This window comes from Macaca nemestrina, chromosome 13, assembly GCF_043159975.1.
Source record: "Macaca nemestrina isolate mMacNem1 chromosome 13, mMacNem.hap1, whole genome shotgun sequence".
NCBI classification, from domain to species: Eukaryota; Metazoa; Chordata; class Mammalia; order Primates; family Cercopithecidae; genus Macaca; species Macaca nemestrina.
In genome coordinates this window covers 11400959-11422629 of record NC_092137.1, presented here as the reverse complement: position 1 = coordinate 11422629, position 21671 = coordinate 11400959, and the positions used below count along the sequence as shown (strand labels likewise).

The 21671-nt window shown below is 37.5% G+C and overlaps 1 protein-coding gene across 1 annotated transcript in view; it reads left to right on the top strand.

Annotated features, from left to right (window-relative positions):
• LOC105486481 (Rho associated coiled-coil containing protein kinase 2) overlaps positions 1-21671 on the top strand; it is a 163951-nt gene that overhangs the window by 57596 nt on the left and 84684 nt on the right. Inside the window, exon 3 of the mRNA XM_071076234.1 lies at positions 501-601. Coding sequence (XP_070932335.1) covers positions 501-601 — 101 coding nt within the window. The remainder of the gene's footprint in view (positions 1-500; positions 602-21671) is intronic.

Below are 21671 nucleotides of genomic sequence, written 5' to 3'. Positions count from 1 at the left end.
AGTAAGCTCTTTACTTTGAAATTGGCAGAGACTGAGGTATTTTCCCAATTAAACAATCTTATCTGTAGTTACTATATATACAGTATGATTACCACTTTTCAGAGAAGTAGGCCATCAAAATTCATTACTAAGATTAGCCTTGCAAGTAATTTCATGGCAACTTTCTGCCATGATTCAGAGTGCACACCAGGATTGCTTGGGTCATCACTGTGTCAGCTATCATCTAACTTGCTAAGCAACAGTATCAGAAACAGAATAGCTGTAACTGCTACTGTTTGGCAGTCAGTGGTGTTCCTTTATATGTGTTAATAAACCATAGAGAGTTTTGGTTCTTTAAAGTTAACGTATATCTTAGATTTTTAACTAACAGCCTTTAAAAACTGGCAAGTTTAGCTAAAAACTGTCTTTTCTTGAAACAAAAATATATTTATAAATATGTTGATTATTTTAAAATATTTATAAATATGATTGATATAAGTATGGTGATCTTTTTATGGTAGATGAGAAAATTGTGAAAAAAATCAGAGGTCTACAGATGAAGGCAGAAGACTATGATGTTGTAAAAGTTATTGGAAGAGGTGCTTTTGGCGAAGTGCAGTTGGTAAGAAAGTATTTGGTTTGTTCTTATTGTTCTTTGTGACATCATGGTTTTGTGATGCATTATCAATAGCAGCTGAGTAGATCTAATTTCTATGCCCACCCATGCCAGAAGGTGGCTTCATGATCTTGGTCAGTGTCCTCATCTATAAAAGGAAGCCTTTGTTGTCTACTCTGGGTCTCTTCCAGCTCTGAAACACAATGTAGAAAATAAGGCCAATATAGCTTCACATGTGATCTGCCTAGCAGTTAATATTCCACCAGAACTGTTGTATTTTTATTTAGAATGTTCAGATTAAAAACATCTGCTTAAGGAACTGAGATTTATTTAGATAGATAAGAAACCCAACAGATAAATTTTAATAACTGAAATTAAATCTGAAATTTATTTTCGCAGGCCAAAGTGGTACCAATTGCAAATATTATGAATGTTGACAGTAACCATTACCTTTATATTATTAGCTTAGGAACTCTTCCTAATCTCGTATTCCTGTTTTCATCACCTGAGTATTTGAAACTCCTCTATTACTGTCCTTATGGTTAAAATAGAGTCAAATTCTCTTCTTCACGCTGCAGCATTTACCCCTCTTGATGGAGCACTGAGAAAAGTAGTGATCATTATAAGCCAGCATGGATTTTGTTAAGAACAAGTCATGATAGACCTTTTTTTTTCTTTCATTGCTTCTTTCTTTGTTTTTTTTTGGTTTGTTTTTGTTCTTTTTTGAGACAGGGTCTTGCTTTGTCACTGAGGCTGGAGTGCAGTGGCACAATCTTGGCCCACTGCAGCCTTGACTTCTCGAGCTCAAGCAGTCTTCCTACCTCAGCCCTCCAAGTAGCTGGGACTACAGGCGTGTGCCACCACACCCGGCTCATTTTTTGTATTTTTTGTAGAGATGGGGTTTCACCATGTTGCTGAGGCTGATCTTGAATTTCTGGACTCAAGGGATCTACCTGCTTGGCCTCCCAGAGTGCAGGGAGTACAAGCATGAGACACCTCACTGGGCCTTTCTTTGATAGGTTTATTGGACTTGTAGATCAGGGTAGTGCAATTTATGTAATACATATCCATAAGAAGAATATTATTCTTTTGGAGAAGTCTGACACTTGAGGATAATATGATGAAATAGCACAGTAATAATTGTATGGGTAGGCAAGCTTTATAACTAATATACTAGTTTTATTCTAAGGAGGCTGGTGAAAGCATGGATGGTACATGGGACAGAGACCTCCAAGAAAGGTTTCAGGGTCCTTCTTCTCCTATTAAACATTTTTTTCTTTTTGACACGGAGTTTCACTCTTGTTGCCCAGGCTGGAGTGCAATGGCGTGATCTTGGCTCACCGCAGCCTCCTCCTCCCGGGTTCAAGCAATTCTCCTGCCTCAGCCTTCCGAGTAGTTGGGATTACAGGCATGCATCACCACGCCTGGCTAATTTTGTATTTTCAGTAGAAACGGGGTTTCTCCATGTTGGTCAGGCTGGTCTTGAACTCCTGACCTCAGGTGATCCGCCCACCTCAGTCTCCCAAAATGCTGGGATTACAGGCGTGAGCCACCGCGCCCGGCCTCCTATTAAACATTTTAATGACTTGTATGGGAGCAATGGTGGCATGTTGAATACTTTTGCAAATGAGTTAAACCTGAAGTATAATGAGGATGATTTTAGGTGATGAGCCAAAATCCAGAAATCATCAATGGGAAAGATCATTGGCCAGATAGAAGTGAAATTGAACCAGAATATAGTACTTGAATGTGAAGAACACAGGAAATAGTTGCTTAACAGTACTGTCTGAATTAACCATTTTCCTTGAATTGTAACCAGGCAAGAGTAATTAGTGATCAGACGACCTAAAGTAGTAAAGAAATTTGGGACTGCTTTAATATAATTTCTAAATTGATAAAAATTGATGGAGCATACTTGTAATATTTTATTTGTTCTAGATGCCCTGTTGCCCTGTTTTTTTTTCTTTTTTTAAAAAAAGACTTTAGTTTTTTTAAGAGCAGTTTTAGATTCATAGTAACATAGAGAGGGAAGGTATAGAGATGTCCCATATACCCCTTGCCCCAGCGTGTGCATAGGCACTTCCATTGTCAGCATCCCTCATTAGAGTACATTTGTTACAACTGATGCTTACATTGACATATCATAATCACCCATTGTCATAGTTTACATTAGGGCTTGCTCATGATGGTGTACATCCTGTAGGTTTGGCCAAGTGTACAATGGTATATGCCCATCATTATACTATGATAAATAGTATTTTCATTGCCCCAAAAATCCTCTGTGCTGTGCCTATTCATCTCCCAGCCCCAAGTCTCTGGTAGTCACTCTTTTTACTGTTTTCATAGTTTTGCCTTTTGCAGAATGCCATGTAATTGGAATCATACATGCAACCTTTTCAGATTGTCATCTTTCACTGAGTAATATGCATTTAAGATTTCTCCGTGTCTTGTCGTGATCCTTTAGATTATTTAGTTTTTACTAAACAATATTCTGTTGTCTGGCTGTACCAAAGTTTATCCATTCACATACTGAAGGACATCCTGGTTGCTTCCAGGTTTTGGCAGTTATGAGTAAAGCATTATAAACATCCATATGCAGGTTTTTGTGTAGACATAGATTTTCAATTCATTTGGTTAAATACTAAGGATCTTGATTGCTGGATCATAGGATAAGAGGGTATTTGGTTTTCTAAAAAACTGCCAAACTGTCTTCTTAAGTGGTTGTACCAGTTCGCATTCCTACCAGCAATGAATGAGGATTCTTCTTGCTTCACATCCTCCCTGGCGTTTGGTGTTGTCAGTGTTATAACTGAGAAAAAACAGGTGTTTTGGTTATTTGATTAGGTGTTTAATGGTATCTCCTTATTTATTTGACTTTTCCCTGATGACATATGATGTGGAACATCTTTTCATATACTTATTTGCCATCTGTGTATCTTCTTTTTTTCTTTTTCTTTTTTTTTTTTTTTTGAGACGGAGTCTCTGTCGCCAGGCTGGAGTGCAGTGACGCTATCTAGGCTTACTGCAACCTCTGCCTCCTGAGTTCAAGCGATTCTTCCTGCCTCAGCCTCCCAAGTAGCTGGGATTACAGACACCTGCCACTATACCCAGCTATTTTTTATATTTTTGTAGAGACGGGGTTTTGCCATGCAGGCCAGGCTGGTCTCATACTCCTGACCTCAGGCGATCCGCCCACCTCGGCCTCCTAAAGTGCTGGGATTATAGGCGTGAGCCACCAGGCCTGGCCTGTATATCTTCTTTGATGAAATGTCTGTTCAGGTCTTTGGCGCATTTTTTGATTGGGTTTTTTTTTTTATTATTGAGTTTTGAGAGTTCTTTGTATAACAAATTCTTTTGGATAATAGACCTTTATCAGATGTGTCTTTTTCAAATATTTCCCCCCAGTCTTTGGTTTTTCTTCCATCCTCTTGACATTGTCTTTTGAGTAGTAGAAAATTTGAATTTTAGTGAAGTTCAGGTTATCAGTTATTTCCTGGGTTATGTCTTTGGTGCTATATATAAAGAGCCATTGCTCTAATCAAGATAATTTAGGTTTTCTCCTATGCTGTCCTCTAGAAGATATAAGGAAGGTCTGGTGTTGATTCCTTTTTTTTTTTTTTTTTTTTTGCATGTAGGTGTTCAGTTATTCCAACAACATTTGTTCAATCCATTGTATTGCCTCTGCTCCTTTGTCAAAGATCGGTTGACTATATTTATGTGGGTCTATTTCTGGGCTCTCTGTTCTGTTTCATTGATCTATTTGTCTTTTCTTTTACCAATATCACATTGTCTTGATTACTGTAGCTTTATAGTAAGTCTAGACATTGGATAGTGTCATTCCTCCCATTTTGTTCTTCCTTATTTATTTTTAATTATTATTTTTTGAGGCAGCATCTTCCTCTGTTGCACAGGCTGGACTGCAGGGGTATGATCCTGGCTCACTGCAACCTCTGCTTCCTGGGCCCAGGTGATCCTGCCGCCCCAGCCTCCTGAGTAACTCGGACTACAAGTGTATGCCACCATTCCTGGCTAATTTTTGTACTTTTAGTAAAGATGTGGTTTTGCTGTGTTGCCCTGGCTGATCTCAAACTCCTGGGCTCAAGTGATCTGCCTACCTTGGCTTCCCAAAGTGTTGGGATTACAGGTGTGAGCCACTGCACCTGACTGTTCTTCTTTAATGTTTTGTTGGCTATTCTGGGTCTTTTGCTTCTCCATATAAACTTTAGAATCAGTTTGTCAATATCCACGAAATAATTTTCTGGGATTTTTTTTGTGATTGGATTGAAAATATGTATTTGAAGAACTGATATCTTGACAACATTGAGTCTTCGTATCCAAGAACATGGACTATCTCTCCATTTGCTTAGTTCTTTAATTTCTGTCATCAGAGTTTTGTAGTTTTCCTCCTATAGATCTTATACATATATAGTTAGATTTATGCCTATTTTATTTTTTTAGGTGCTTTAATGTAAATGGCATTGTGTTTTTAATTTCAAATTCCACTTTTTCATTGCTCATATACAGGAATTTAATTTCATACACATTGCTCATATACATAATTTATTTTCAAATTCCACTTTTTCATTGCTTATCTACAGGAAAGCAATGAACTTTTGTGTATTAACCTTTTATCTTGCAACTTGGTATAATGACTTGTTCCAGGAAATTTTCGAATCCTCTACATAAATGATCACATGGATCCTTCCCAATCTGTATACGCTTTACTTCCTTTTCCTGTGTTATTGCATTACCTCGGACTTTCAGTACAATAATGGAAAAGATTGGTGAGAGGAAATGTCCTTGCTTTTGTTCTTGATCTTAATGGGAAAGCTAGTTTCTTACCAGTAAATATGAAGTGAGCTGTACATATTTTATAGATACTTGAGTTGAAGTTCCTCTATTCTTCATGTACTGAGGGTTTTTTTTTTTTAAATCATGAGTGGGTGTTGGATTTGTCAAATACTTTTTCTGCATCTATCATATGATCATCTATTTTTCTTTTTTAGCTTGATGGTGTGATAGATTACAATAATTGATTTTGAAATGTTGAACCAGTCTTGTATATCTGTAATAAATCCCACTTGGTTGTGGCGTATAATTCTTTTACACCACATAATACATTGTTGGATTTGATTTGCTAATATTTCGTTGAGGATTCTTTCATCTGTGTTCATTAGAGATATTGATTTGTAGTTTTCTTGTAATATCTTTGTCAAGTTTTTTGCTGGCTTTGTAGAATGATTCTGGAAATATTCCCTCTACATCTATTGCCTAAAATACATTATAGATAATTTCTTCCTTTAGTAGTTGGTACTTTTCACCATTGAATCCATCTGGACCTCATGCTTCTGTTTTGGAAGGTTAATAACTATTGATTTAATTTATTTAATAACAGTTAAGTCTGTTTCTTCTTGTATGAGTTTGGGCATATTATGTCTTTGAAGGAATTGGTCCATTTCATCTAAATTATTAAATTTGTGAGCATGGAATTATCATTCATTCATTCGTTGAGACAAGTTCTTGCTCTGTGGCCCAGGCTGGAGTGCATTGGTGCAATCTCAGCTCACTGCAACCTCTGCCTCCCGGGCTCAAGTGATCCTCCCACCCCAGCCTCCTAGTAGCTGAGACTACAGGTGTGCACCACCATGAATGGCTAAATTTTTTTTTTTTTTTTTTCTGTAGAAATGGGGTTTCACCGTGTTGCCCAGGCTGGTCTAGAACTCCTGAACTCAGGTGATCCGCCCGCCTTGGCCTCCCAGAGTGCTGGGATTTCAGGTGTGAGTCACTGCACCCGGACCCTTATTATTCTTATTAATGTCTGTGGAATCCTTAGTGGTTTTCCCTCCTTCATTTCTGATATTAGCAGTTTTTATTCTCTCTCTTTCTTCTAGCCAATGTGGCTAGAGGCTTATCAATCTTACTGGTCTTTTCAAAGAACCAGCTTTTAGTTTCATTGATTTTTCTGTATTTCTTGTTTTCTGTTTCCTTGGTTTCTGCTCCAATTTTTATTATTTATTTTCTTTTGCTTACTTGGAATTTAATTTGTTTCTTCTGTTTCTAGTTTCCTAAGTTGGAAACTGAGATTATTGATTTTAGATATATGCATTAAGCACTGCTTTCACTGTATCCCACCAATTTTGAAAAGTTTTGTTTTTATTTTCATTTACTTCAAAATATATTTTAATTTCTCATGAGATTTCTTCTTTGACCCAAGAGTTATTTAGAAATATGTTGTGTAATCTCGACATGTTTTGGAATTTTCTAGTTATCTTTCTGTTATTGATTTCTGGTTTCAATTCATAGTGATCTGGGAGTAGACACAGTATGATTTCTATTTGAAGTTTGTTACAGTGTGGTTCAGGGCCCAGAATGTGATTTATCTTGGTGAACTTCCATGACAGTTTGAGAAAAATGTGTATTCTGCTGTTGTTAGATGAAGTAGTCTGTAGATGTCAGTTATATCCACTTGGTTGATGGTATTGTTGAGTTCAACTACATTCTTAACTGGTCTTCTGCCTGCTGGATCTGTCCATTTCTGATAGAGCAATGTCAAAGTCTCCAATTATGTTAGTGAATTTGCCTCTTTCTTCTAGCTATTCTATCAGCTTTTGCCTCATGTAATTTGATACTCTGTTGATAGACACATAACACATTGATGATTGTTATGTCTTCTTGGAGAATTTATCCTTTTAATCAGTATGTAATGCCCTTTTTTATCCCTGGTAACTTTCCTTGCTTTGAAGTTTGCTCATCTGAAATTAACATAGGTACTTCTCCTTTCTTTTGATTAGTGCTATGGTATATATTTTTTTCCATCCATCTACTTTTCATCTATATGTGTCTTTATATTTAATGTGAGTTTCTTGTAAACAAAATATGGTTGGGTCTTTTTTCTTGATTCACTCAATCTCTGTTTTTAAATTGGTCGATTTAGACTTCTGACATTGAAAGTGATTGTTGATATAGTTGAATTAATATTACCATATTTGTTGTTGTTTTCTTTTGTTGCCTATATTCTTGTTCCTATTTTTGTCTTCCATTCTTTTTCTGTCTTTTGTGGTTTTAATTGATCTTTTTTTTTTTTTTTTTTTTTTTTTTTTGAGACGGAGTCTTGCTCTGTCACCCAGGCTGGAGTGCAGTGGCCGGATCTCAGCTCACTGCAAGCTCTGCCTCCCGGGTTTACGCCATTCTCCTGCCTCAGCCCCCTGAGTAGCTGGGACTACAGGCGCCCGCCACCTCGCCCGGCTATTTTTTTTTTGTATTTTTTAGTAGAGACGTGGTTTCACCGTGTTAGCCGGGATCGTCTCTCGATCTCCTGACCTCGTGATCCGCCCGTCTCGGCCTCCCAAAGTGCTGGGATTACAGGCTTGAGCCACCGCGCCCGGCATTAATTGATCATTTAATGTGATTTCATTTTCTCTCCTTTCTTAGCAGATTGTTTATACATTTTTTTTTTGCTTTTTTTAGTGTTTGTATACTTTTTTTTTTTTTGCTTTTTTTTAATGTTTGCCCTAGAGTTTTAAATATTTATTTACATTTCTGAGAAAATTAAAAATAAAACCACCGGCCGGGTGCAGTGGCATTAACATCATTTTGAGAGGCCAAGGCAGGTGGATCACCTGAGGTCAGGAATTTGAGACCAACCTGGCCAACATGGTGAAAATCTACTAAAAATGCAAAAAATTAGCCAGGCGTGGTGGTAGGCGTCTGCAATCCCAGCTACTTCGGAGGCTGAGGTGGGAGAATCGCTTGAACCCAGGAGGCAGAGGTTGCAGTGAGCCAAGATTGCGCCATTGCAGTCCAGCCTGGGTGACAGAGTGAGACTCTGTCTTAAGAAACAAAAATAAAATGAAACTACCATTACAATCCAGCAATTCCACTAGTAGGTATATATCTAAAGGAAGTGAAATCAGTATTTAGTAGAGGTATCTGCATTCTCATGTTCATTGCAGCATTATTATTCATAATAGCCAAGATACGGAATCAACCTAAATGCCTCACAATGGATAAAGAAAGATAATATGGTGTGTATACACAATGGAATACTATTTAGCCTTACAAAAAAAAAGAAATCCTGTCATTTGGAACAATATAAATAATTGATTATTGGAGGATCTTACGTTAAGTGAAATTAGCCCAGGCACAGAAAGGAGAATACCACATGATCTCACTTATATGTGGAATCCAGAAATGCTGACTTCATGGAAGTAGAGAATAGAATGGTGGTTACCAAGAGCTAGGGAGATCTTTGTCAAAGGATACAAAATTTCAGTTAGATGGAAGGAATAAATTAGATTTATGGTACAACATAGTGACTGTAGTTAATAATGTATTTTTGAAAAATCTCTAAGAGAATAGATATTAAGTGTTCTCAACACAAAAAATTAAAAGTATGTGAGGTAATGCTTATATGTTCATTAGCTGGTTTTAGCCATTCTACAGCATATACTTACTTCAAAACAACATGTTGAACACCATGAATATATGCAGTTTTTGTCAATTAAAAAAATAAAATTTTTGTGAAAGGAACCTTAAGTGCTAAATGAAGGAATCCTGTCTGTAAATCATGCTCTATGATTCCATAAGACATTCTGGAAAACGACAACTTTGGAAGCAGAGAAGATTAGTGATTGCTACCCAGAGGAAAAGAAGTCATACGACAAAGATACTTGCACACATGTTTATAGCAGCACCGTTCACAATTGCAGAATCTTGGGACCAACTCAAATGCCCATCAGTCAACGAGTGGTTAAAGAAATTGTGGTATGTGTATATGATGTGATACTACTCAGCCATACAAAGGAATGAATTAACAGCATTCATAGTGACCTGGATGAGATTGGAGACTATTAGTTGAAGTGAAGTAACTCAGGAATGCAAAACCAAACATCGTATGTTCTCACTGATATTTGGGAGCTAAACTATGAGGACGCAAAGGCATAAGAATGATACAGTGAACTTTGGGGTCTTGGGGGGAATGATGGGAGGGGTGCGAAGGATAAAAGACTACAAATAGGGTGCAGTGTATACTGCTTGGGGGATGGGTGCACCAAAATCTCACACATCACCATCAAAGAGCTTACTCACGTAACTAAACAACACCTATACCCCAATAACCTATAACCTATGGGGAAAAAAGATTGGTGGTTGCCAGAAGGTTGGGAAGGGGTGAATGGGTGGAGCACAGGGGATTTGTAAGGCAGTGAACCTATTCTGTCTGTTACCCTGGTGGATATATAACATTTTGTCTGCCAAGGCCATGGAATTGTATAGCACAAATAGTGAACCCTAATGTGAACTCTGGACTTAGTTAATAGCAATGTATGAATATTGCTTTACAAGTTGTAACAAATGTACTATGCCAATGCATTCTTCTAATATGTTAATATTAGAGGAAACTGAAAAAGAGAAGGGGACAGGGAGTATATAGTAAATTTTTGTACCCTATTCGGTTTTTCTGTAAACCTAAAACTGTTCAAAAAATAAAGTCTATTAATAAAAACATGAAAAAATAAAATACACTCACAGTTTATTCAAGTCCACTTTCGAATCACAGCATAGCACCTCACAGGGGGTGTAAAATACCTTATAATAACAAAATAATCCTAATTCCTTCCTCCTCTTACGTCTATCATTGCTGTTATTCATTGTGTGCATATATATATGTATACATACACACACACACCAGTACACATACAGACAAGCATACGCTACTGAATATATTGTTGCTGTTACTATTTTGAACCAATTTATTTGTTAGATCAATTAAGAAAATGAAAATAACAGTTTTTGTTTTACTTTCACTTATTTCCTCTATTTCTATTTTTGCAAGAAACATCATTAGAATTACAGGGTTTGCATTGACTCTAGGTTGTTTTGGGTAATGGTCATTTTAACAATATTAAGTCTTCCAGTCTGTTAACGGGGACTGGGTTCCATTTACTTGTGTCTTCTTTAATTCTTTTTAGCTGTGTTTTGTAGTTTTTATTATATGTCTCTTTTGATTAATTCCTAAATGTTCTTTTTGATGTTATTGTAAATGGAATTGTTTTAGTAATTTTCATTTTAGATTGTTTATTTTTAGTGTATAGAAATATAATAGACTTTTGAGTGTTGACTTCGTATGCTGCAATTTTGCCTAACTTATTCTAATACATTTTTTGGGAGGTGGAAACTAGGATTTTCTACATAAAAGATCATAAATCATTTATGGACAAAGGTAATTTTATTTATTTTTTATTATCTAATTTCTCTGGCTAGAACTTCCAGTGTTGTGTTGACTAGAAGTGACAGAAGCCTTTTTTGTTCTTTATCTTAGTGGAAAAACTTTCAGACTTTCACTATTGAGCATGATATTCACGTTGGGTGTTTCACATATGTCGTTTATTACGTTGAGGTGGTTTTCTTTTACTCCTGTTTTGTTGAGTGTTTTCTTTTTTAAAATAATGAAAGAGTGTTAAGGCCGGGCACGGTGGCTCACGCCTATAATCCCAGCACTTTGGGAGGCTGAGGCGGGAGGATCACCTGGGGTCAGGAGTTTGTGACCAGCCGTGTCAAGGTGGTGAAACCCCATCTCTTCTAAAAATACAAAAATTAGCCGGGCGTGGTAGCAGGTGCCTGTAATCCCAGCTACTAGGGAGGTTGAGGCAGGAGAATCGCTTGAATCCAGGAGGTGAAGGTTGCAGTGAGCTGAGATTGCACCACTGTACTCCACCCTAGGTGACAGAGCAAGACTCTGTCTCAAAAAAGAAAAAGAGTGTTGAATTTTGTGAAATGTGTTTTCTCCCTCAATTAAAATGATTATGTGTTGCTTCCCTTTATTCTGTTAATGTGGTTTAATACAGTGATTGATTTTCACATTTTTACCATCCTTGGATTCTAGGAATAAATCACACTTGGTCATGATGTGCAAACCTTTTAATATACTGCTGATTTCAGTTTGCTAGTAATTTGTTGAGAATCTATTAATTTTCAGAAATGAAACTGGTTGGTAGTTTTGTTTTCTTGTACAGTCAGCTGCCCTTACCTGTAGTTCTGCTTTCAAAGTTTCAGTTGCCTGCAGTCAACCAAGGTCTGAAAATATTATATACAATAAGGTATTTTGAAAGAGAGACCATATTCATATAGCTTCTATTAAAGTATATTGTTATAATTGTTCTTATTCTTTTTTTTTTTTTTTTTTTAAGATGAAGTCTCGCTGTTGTCCCCCAGGCTGGAGTGTGGTGGCGCGATCTCAGTTCGCTGCAACCTCCGCCTCCTGGGTTCAAGCGATTCTCCTGCCTCAACCTCCCGAGTAGCTGGGATCACAGACGCCTGCCACCATGCCCGGCTAATTTTTGTAATTTTAGTAGAGACGGGGTTTCACCATGTTGGCCAGGCTGGTCTTAAACTGACCTCAGGGGATCTGCCCACCTCAGCCTCCCAAAGTGCTGGGATTACAGACGTGAGCCACCGCTCCTGGCCTGTTCTTATGAATCTTTATTTTTACTGTGCTTAGTTTATAAATTGAACTTTATAATAGATATGTATGTATAGGAAAAAGCAATATATGTAGGATTCAGTACTCTCCATGGTTTCAGATAATCACTGGGGTCTTGGAATGTATTTCCTGAGGATAAGAGGGGACTACTGTGATGTCTTTATCTGTCCTTGGTATCAGGGTAATGCTGACCTCATAGAATGAGTTAGGAGGTGTTCCTTCCTCTTCAGTTTTCTGGAGAAGTATGAGAATGATTGATGTTATTGAAATATTTGATAGAACTCACCAGTGAAGCCATTAGGTAAAGAGCTTTTCTATGTCAGGAAAGTTTTGGTTACTGAATGAATCTCTTTACTAATTGTAGGTCTAATTATATTTTCTGTTTTTTTGTTTGAGTTAGTCTTGGTAGATATTGTGTTTCCGGGAATTTGTCTGTTTTATCTATTTGTTGACGTAAAATTGGTCAGAGTACTCTCTTAATCATTTTCATTTTCGTAAAGTGGATAGTAGTGTCCCCACTTTTATTTCTGATTTTAATAATTTGAGTATTCTCTGTTTTTTTTGTTAGTTCATCTAGCCAGAGGTGTGTGACTCTTTTGGATTGTTTCAAATAACCAACTTTTGGTTTCATTGATTTTTTTTTCTTTCTTTTTTTTTGTGTGTGTGTTTTTGTGTTCTCTATTTTATCTTTGCTCTAATCTTTATTATTTCCTTGCTTCTGATGGCTTTGGGTTTAGTTTGTTTTTCTCTTTCTAGTTTCTTAAATTGTTAAGTTTAGTTGTTAATTTCAGGTCATTCTTGTTTTTTTAATGTAAGCATTTATAGCTATAAATTTCTCCCGTATACTACTTTTGCTGTATTCCTTAAGTTTTTTGTTGTGGTGTTTTCATTTGTCTCTGGAATATTTTCTGATGTCTTATTTGTTCGTTGGTTATTTGTGTGTTGTTTAATTTCCATGTTTTTGTGGATTTTCTCATTTTAGTTCTTTTATCGATTTCTAACTTCATCCCATTGTAGTTGCAAAATATACTTTGTATATCTGTCTTTTTAAATCTTTTGAGACTTAATCTGTGGCCTGACATATGCTCTATCTTGGAAAATGTCCCATGTGCGCTTGAGTTTATTATATATGTTATTATGTGTTCTGTATATATCCCTAAGATCTAGTTAGTTTATTGTATTAAGTCCTCTGTTTCCTTACTGTATTTCAATACTCCATTCTATTAAGTGATAATAGAGAATTAAAGTCTGCAACTGTTGTTATAGAGCTGTCTATTTCTCCCTCAGTTCTTTCTGTTTTTGCTTCATATATTTTGATGGTCTGTTACTAGGTGTATAAATGATTGTAATTGCTATGTCTTCTTACACTATTGAACCTTTTATTAAGATATAATATCCTTCTTTGTTTCTTGTAACCTTTATTGATTTAAAGTCTATTTGGTCTGATATTAGTATAGCCATTTCTGCTCTCTTTTGGTTACTTTTTCCATCCTTTCACTATCAATCAGTTTGTGTCTTTGGATCTCAAGTGATTATCTTATGGACAACACATAGATGGATCTTTTTTTAATTCATTCTGCCAGTCTCTGTCTTTTGTTTGGAGAGTTTAATTCACTTACATTGAATGTCATTACTGGGAAGAAAAATTTATTTCTATTATTTTGCTATTTGTTTTCTGTATGTTGTAAAGCCTTTTTTTTTTTTTTTGATCCGTATTTCCTGCATTTCTCTTGACTTTTGTGTTCAGTTGATTTTCTTATAGTGATAGGTTTAAATTCCTCTCTCAATTCCTTTTGTATATATTCTGTTTTCTTTGTAGATACCGTAGGCATTACATTTAACACCCTAAACTTATAAAAATTCAGATGTCAATTTATACCAGGTTAGCTTCAAGAATATACAGTAACTCTCCTTTTTTTTTTTTTTGAGACTGAGTCTTGCTGTGTTGCCCAGGCTGGAGTGCAGTGGCACCATCTCAACTCACTGCAACCTCCATTTCCCATGTTCAAGTGATTTCCCTGCCTCAGCCTCCCAAGTAGCTGGGATTACAGGTGCCCATCACCATGCCTGGCTAATTTTGGTATTTTTAGCAGAGACCATGTTGGCCAGGCTGGTCTCAAACTCCTGACCTCAGATGATCCACCTGCCTCGGCCTCCCAAAGTGCTAGAGTTATAGGCGTGAACAACTTCAGCCGGCCAACTCTGCTGCTTTAACAGCTCTGCCCTCACCCTTTCCAGTTGCTGTCACAGAATTACTTCTTTATTTATTATGTGCTCCAAACCATAAACTAATCACTTTAAATGCATCAATTTTTTATATAGAACAAAATGGGTTTATGAACCAAAGTTTCAATAATACTAACTTTTAGATTAATAATTTAAAAGTAAGTATTGGCCTTTTAAATCGTGTAGAAAGCAAAAAGTGCAATTATAAACCATTATTACAATAATACTGGAGTTTATAATTGTGCGTGTATTTACCTTTATTGAGATTTTTATTTCACATGACATCAACTTACTGTTTAAACAGTATATTTTCATTTCACCCTGTAGGACTTCATTGACCGTTTCTTGCAGGTCAGGTCTACTGGTAACAAGCTCCCTTAATTTTTATCTGGTAATGTCTTCACCTTCCTGTCAATTTAGGGAAAACACAACAACCAAAAAACCCAAACAATAACAAAGCTTCGTCACTTTCCAAGGCAGTCCTTTCCTCAGATCTACTCCAAATGAACCTTTCAGTTTTTTGTTTTTTTTTTTTTTTGAGATTGGAGTCTCACCGTCACCCAGGCTGGAGTGCAGTGGTGTGATCTCTGCTCACTGCTCACTAAAATTCTCCTGCCTCAGCCTCCCGAGTAGCTGGGACTACCGGAGCCTGCCACCACACCCTGCAAATTTTTTGTATTTTTAGTAGAGATGGAGTTTCACCGTGTTAGCCAGGATGGTCTCGATCTCCTGACCTCGTGATCCACCCGCCTCAGCCTCCCAAAGTGCTGGGATTACAGCCGTGAGCCACCGCACCCGGCCCTGAACCTTTCAGTCCTTTCAACCTCAGATGGCATTGTTTCAAGTTCCCTGAGCACCATACCCCTTGAGTATATCCTATCAATATGCCCTTTAAAACAGGGCAACAGGTTTCTGATTCCACAAGTAAGGAGCTTGGAAATCACCATCCATCCTAACAACAAATAAAATGCTGAAGAGACTGAAAAACCAACAGTTCTTCTTGAATCCAAAAGACAGATGAGGACACCAAACAAACCACTGACCCCAAACTGGAGAGACAAATAGCCATGGCTACAAGATCCAGGATTCACAAGCAGAAATTGCCATGGGAACCAGTGCTGAGGTAGGAAAATCTGAGCTGTAACTGACAAATTGCTGGGGGCTAAGTGGTGGTCAAGTCAGAGAATTAAAAACTTGAAAGGGACCCAGTTATAGGTGAGCCCCCACACCTTTACAGATTTTATATCCAAGAGCTCGACCAGAGTCTCACAGTAAATATTGGAGAAAAATCGCCTCACACTTCCAAGAGGGTTAAAGGGAAAGGAACATTTTGAAACATGCCACAGCATTCGCTTCTTAAGGTCAGCCCTCCGGATTTAACAGTTTTACTCTGTGTGTGTGTGTGTGTATTTAACAGTTTTGCTGTGTTCATGTGTGTGTGTGTGTGTGTCTGGATTCATAGTTGACATTTTTTCCTGTTAGCCCTTTGAATATATTGGCCCACTGTCTCCTGGCCTCTGAAATATCTAATGAGAAATCTATTCATAATCTATTGACGGTTCTTTATATGACAAATCACTTCTCTTTTGCTGCTTTCAAATTATCTTTGTAAATTTTCAAAAGTTTGACAGTAAGATTTCTCATTGTAGATTTCCTTGAGTTCAAGTTCATTTTAGTTGGATTTTGTTGACTTTCTTGGATATTCATGCCTTTCATCAAAATTTGGGAGTTTTCACCCATTCAAATATTCTGTCTCTTTCTTCTCCTTCTGATACTCCCACAGTACATATTTTGTTCCATTTGAATGTGTCCTACTTATATGACTCTGTTCAGTCTGTTTTGTTCCTCAGACTCAGTAATCTTCATTTCTCTATATACGTTTGCTGATTCTTCTGCCTACTCAAATCTGCCCCTTTGACTCCTAGTGTTTTTTATTTCAGTTATTGTACTTTTCAGCTCTAGAGATTTTTTTGTTTCTTTTTATGTTTTTTTGTCTCTTTACTGATATTTTCATATTGGTCATACATCGCTTTCGTGACTTTCTCTACATCTTCCTTTAGTTCTTTGAGCATCTTTTGGATAGCTGTTTTAAAGTCTTTGTATGGGCCAGGAGTGGTGGCTCACGCCTGTAATACCAGCACTTTGGGAGGCTGAGGGCTGAGGGCTGAGGCAGGCGGATCACCTGAGGTCAGGAGTTTGAGACCAGCCTGGCCAACATGGCAAAACCCGTCTCTATAAAAACGTAAAAACTAACCAGGTGTGGTGACAGCCATTTGTAATCCTAGCTACTCGGAAGGCTGAGGCGTGAGACTCGCTTGAACTGGGAGGTGGAGGTTGCAGTGAGCCAAGACTGCACAACTGCACTGCAGCGTGGGTGATAGAGCAAGACTCCCTCTCAAAAAAAAAAAAAAAAAAAAAATCTTTTTTGAATGGATCAGCCATACCAGCCATCAGGTCTTTTTCAAGGACTGTTTCTTTTGATTTATTTTTGTTTTCTTTGAATGGCCTATATATTTTTTCCTGTTTCTTTGGATATAAGACATATTCTGCCAGTGTGATTGTTGTCCAGGTAAAGAAAGAGATTCCTCTTGCTTCTTACTCCCTCTCTTTTCAGAATCCTCTCTCATCATTTGTGTTTGTGTGCTTTTTCTTTTTTTTTTTTTTGAGACGGAGTCTCGCTGTGTCTCCCAGGCTGGAGTGCAGTGGCGTGATCTCGGCTCACTGCAAGCTCCACCTCCCGGGTTCACGCCATTCTCCCGCCTCAGCCTCCCAAGTAGCTGAGACTACAGGCGCCCGCCACCACGCCCGGCTAGTTTTTTGTATTTTTAGTAGAGACGGGGTTTCACCATGTTAGCCAGGATAGTCTCGATCTCCTGACCTCGTGATCCACCCGCCTCGGCCTCCCAAAGTGCTGGGATTACAGGCTTGAGCCACCGCGCCCGGCCTGTGTGCTTTTTCATTAAGAGATGGGGTCTTGCTCTGTCACCCAGGCTGGAGTAAAGTGGTATGGTCATGGCTCACAGGAGCCTTGACTTGCCAGGCTCAAGCAATCCTCCCACTAGTGGTGTCTGACATCACTTTTCACTATTATTTCAAATGTTTCTTCTGTTGTTTTTTTCTTCTTCTTGTATTCCCATTACACATATTTTACACCTTTTCTAGTGGTTCCATGGTTCTGTGATTATTCTGATTTTTTTTTCAGTCTTCCCTCTACATGCTTTCAGTTTTGGGTGTACCTATTGATATACCCTGAAACTTAGAGATTTTTTTTATCAACCATGTCCAGTCTAGCAATAAGTCTATCAAAGGCACTTTTCATTTCCGTTAAAGTGTTTTTGATCTCTAGAATTTACTTTCAGTTGTTCCTTAGGATTTCTATCTCTGTACTCACATCCCCACTCTATTCATGCATGCTATTTTATCCATTAGCATATTAATCAAAGTTCTTTTAAATTGCTGGTTTGATAATTTTAGTGTTCCTACCATGTTTGCTTCTAATACTTACTGTCTCTTCAAAATTTTTTGTCCTGCCTTTTAGTATGCCTTGTAACTTTTCCTTGATAGCTGGACATGACACATTGAGTAAAAGGAACTTCTGTAAATAGGTCTTTAGTAATATAAGGTGTAGAGAGAGGCAATGTTTCCTATAGTCTCAGGTTCTACAATCTTGTGGGCAGTGTTCTTTAGTCTTATGATTAGGTCTCAGTGAATCCCTATGCCTCTATACTGTGAACTTCAAATGTGCTTCTGAGTCATAGGATGGCTAGTGTGGGCTGGAGTTGTGTATTAACCTTCCCCAAGTTCCATTATGTTCTGATTAAATCTGGAGGGCAGGCCTTGTTAAGAAGTGAATGCTGTGGCATGTTTCAAAATGTTCCTTTCCCTTTAACCCTCTTGGAAGTGTGAGGCGATTTTTCTCCAATATTTACTGTGAGACTCTGGTCGAGCTCTTGGATATAAAATCTGTAAAGGTGTGGGGGCTCACCTATAACTGGGTCCCTTTCAAGTTTTTAATTCTCTGACTTGACCACCACTTAGCCCCCAGCAATTTGTCAGTTACAGCTCAGATTTTCCTACCTCAGCACTGGTTCCCATGGCAATTTCTGCTTGTGAATCCTGGATCTTGTAGCCATGGCTATTTGTCTTTCCAGTTTGGGGTCAGTGGTTTGTTTGGTGTCCTCACCTGTCTTTTGGATTCAAGAAGAACTGTTGGTTTTTCAGTCTCTTCAGCATTTTATTTGTTGTTAGGATGGGTGGTGATTTCCAAGCTCCTTACTTGTGGAATCAGAAACCTGTTGCCCTGTCTTAGAAAAGGCATATTGGGGCCAGGCGCAGTGGCTCACACCTGTAATCCCAGCACTTTGGGAGGCCGAGACAGGCAGATCGCCTGAGGCCAGGAGTTTTAGACCATCCTGGCTAACATGGTGAAACCCCATCTCTACTAAAAATATAAAAAATTAACCGGGCTTGGTGGCACGCACCTGTAGTCCCAGCTACTCGGGAGGATGAGACAGGCAGAATCTCTTGAACCCGGGAGGTGGAGGTTGCAGTGAGTTGAGATCGTGCCACTGCACTCCAGCCTGGGTGACGGTGAGACTCCATCTCAAAAAAAAAAATAAAGCATATTGATAGGATATACTCAAGGGGTATGGTGCTTAGGGGACTTGAAACAATGCCATCTGAAGTTGAAAGAATTGAAAGGTTCATTTAGAGTAGATTTGAGGAAAGAACTGCCTCAGAAAGCGATGAAGCTTTGTTATTGCTCGAGATTTTTGTTGTTGTTGTTTGTGTTTTATGTGTGTGTGTGAAAATGGTGAAGCTTCGACTTTTAGAATTTTGGTGCTGTGGTTGGGAGAGTGGGAGATTAGATGACATGACAGTTGAGTTATGAAGAGCCTAAAGATAGGGGAAAATATGTAGTAGTTGAATCCCAGCTCTGCCGTTTTCTAAGTCAGAGATCATGGTGACCACAGGCATGATTTTTTCTGAGTTCCTACCTATAGAAGAGAGATAATTATACCTATCTTATGGGAGTCATTATGGGGATTAAGGTAATTAATAATATAAATAAGCCTGGTCATAGTGCTTCCTAAGGGTTAATTGTATTATTGCCTATTTGGTATATAGATTCATACTGTAAATATTTTAAACAGATGCATTGTTTCTGCATACCTGTGTAGTTATGGAAGAGATACAGAATTTGGAGTTGAAATTTGGAAGGAATATGACAGACCTTGACTTACCATGTCTTAATGGCAGGATATTCACTGTACTGTGTTAATTTGATCATTACAATTAATATGTTAAAGGAAAAAGAAGAAAATGGAAGATGTATAGATAGCAAAGGCTTTTATGTTTGTTTTTATCATTAATTTTTCATCTCAGAATTTGTTTTGACTACAAAATATGCAGAAACAGAGTCTTAATTTTTAGAAATGAAAAATATTTTAACATTCCATTCATCTGATGACTGGACCCAAGAGTTGATAGCATGTTTGTTTTGGCTTTAATTCTTGTTTCTGTTACTTTATGCAGAGACTCTTTAAGGATAAGATTGCAAAGAAGAAGTGCAGGTGCTTCTTTCATAGCCTTTTAAAGTTGATTCGTATACAGTAAATAAATTAGTATGGCGGATATGTGTGGACTGTTCCACATTTCGCACATCTTTATGAGTATGTTTTTCTAGTCATTTGAAGAAAGTTTTATCATAGTTGGTGCAAATTTGTCCTTTCATGTATTTCACATGAAATTCATTTCAAGTTAAAAATGCATTACCACAAAGGATCTGCCAATTTCTACAGATAGAAGTCTCATTGTGCAAGTAACTTTAGTATGTCACAGTAGGTATTGCATAGTACAGTCATGCACAGCATTATGGTGTTTTGGTAAATGATAGACTGCATATATGTCAGTGGTCCCAAAAGACTATAATGGAGCTGAAAAATTCCTTTTACCTAGTAATGTCAGCTGTCTTAAGGTCATAGTCATCTTAATGCCGTAGTTCCAACACATTACTCATGCAACTCAATGGTGAAAAAAGAAACAAGCCAAACAAACCACCATGGACATATTTCTGAAAAGAGTGACACCTCATCAAGAAGTGCCTCAGGCAGGTCCTTCAGGAGGGATACCAGGAGAAGGCATTGTTATCATAGGAAATGCCAGCTCCAGTCATGTTACTTCCCCCTGAAAACCTGTTAGTGGGACAAGATGTAGAGGTGGAAGACAGTGATATTTATGATCTGACCCTCTGTAGGCCTATGCTAGTGGGCGTGTGTGTTTTAGTTTTCAATAAACAAGATTTAAAAATCTAAAAATAGAAAAAGGACCACAGGTGTGTACCATCACACATGGCTAGTTATGAAAAAAAAATTTTTTTGTAGAAACAAGGTCCCCCAGTGTTGCCCAGACTAGTCTCTGACTCCTGGCCTCAAGCAGTCCTCCTGCTTTGGCCTCCTAAAATGCTGGGATTACAGGTGTGAGTAATCCTGCAATCCCACTGTGTAATCCCCCCCTGCTTACTTCTTATTCCTAAGAAAAATGTTAAGTGACATTAAATTTTTTCCTGGTCGCTGTTTTATTTAAAACTATAGAATTTAATATATGAATGCATTCTCATTCACAAAGGTCTAAATTGCTTAGAATTAGGTGGAAGAACATGTTAAAACCTCCATTTATCATGTTTCTTTCTCCCTATTCCCATTTTCAAACAGAAAGGTAACCATCCTCTTTGTATTCTTTAACTGCTTGGTGATTTACAGACATTTGGAGACTGTTGCAAAACTGATGTTGAATTATTTTCAGTGGGTATTTATATTTTCTCCTAATCATTTTCATTCTAGGAAAGTTTAAAACTTTTCCCTATTGAGTTATGAAAATTTCCCTTGAAATTAAGAATTATATATATGATGAATATGTTCACAGTAGAATAATAAGAAAATAAGCCAACATTATACTTTTAAAATTCACCTGTAGTGTTAGAACTGAGAGAGAACTACTCTTATTAATTTGATATCTAGATTTCCAACTTGCCTATTTCTAAAGATATATGTAATATATTTAAGTCTTAAAGTTAAAGGATCATTATATACATAGTTTTGTAATTTGTGTTTCTTAATACAGTAATAAATGGTAGCATACTCTTTTAGCAGTTACAGCATGCCAGGCAGACTTTTAATCCATTTGTATTTAGTAACCTATCTTGACAACAGTCCTTTCAGGTAAGTATTATCACTATTATGCCCATTGTACAGATGGGAAAATTAAACTCAGGTAATTAGGATAAATAACCTGCCAAAGTTCACATAGCTGCTAAGTGGTTGAAATGAGATTTGAATTTAGGCAGAGGATTCCAGAGTCTGTTCTCTTTGA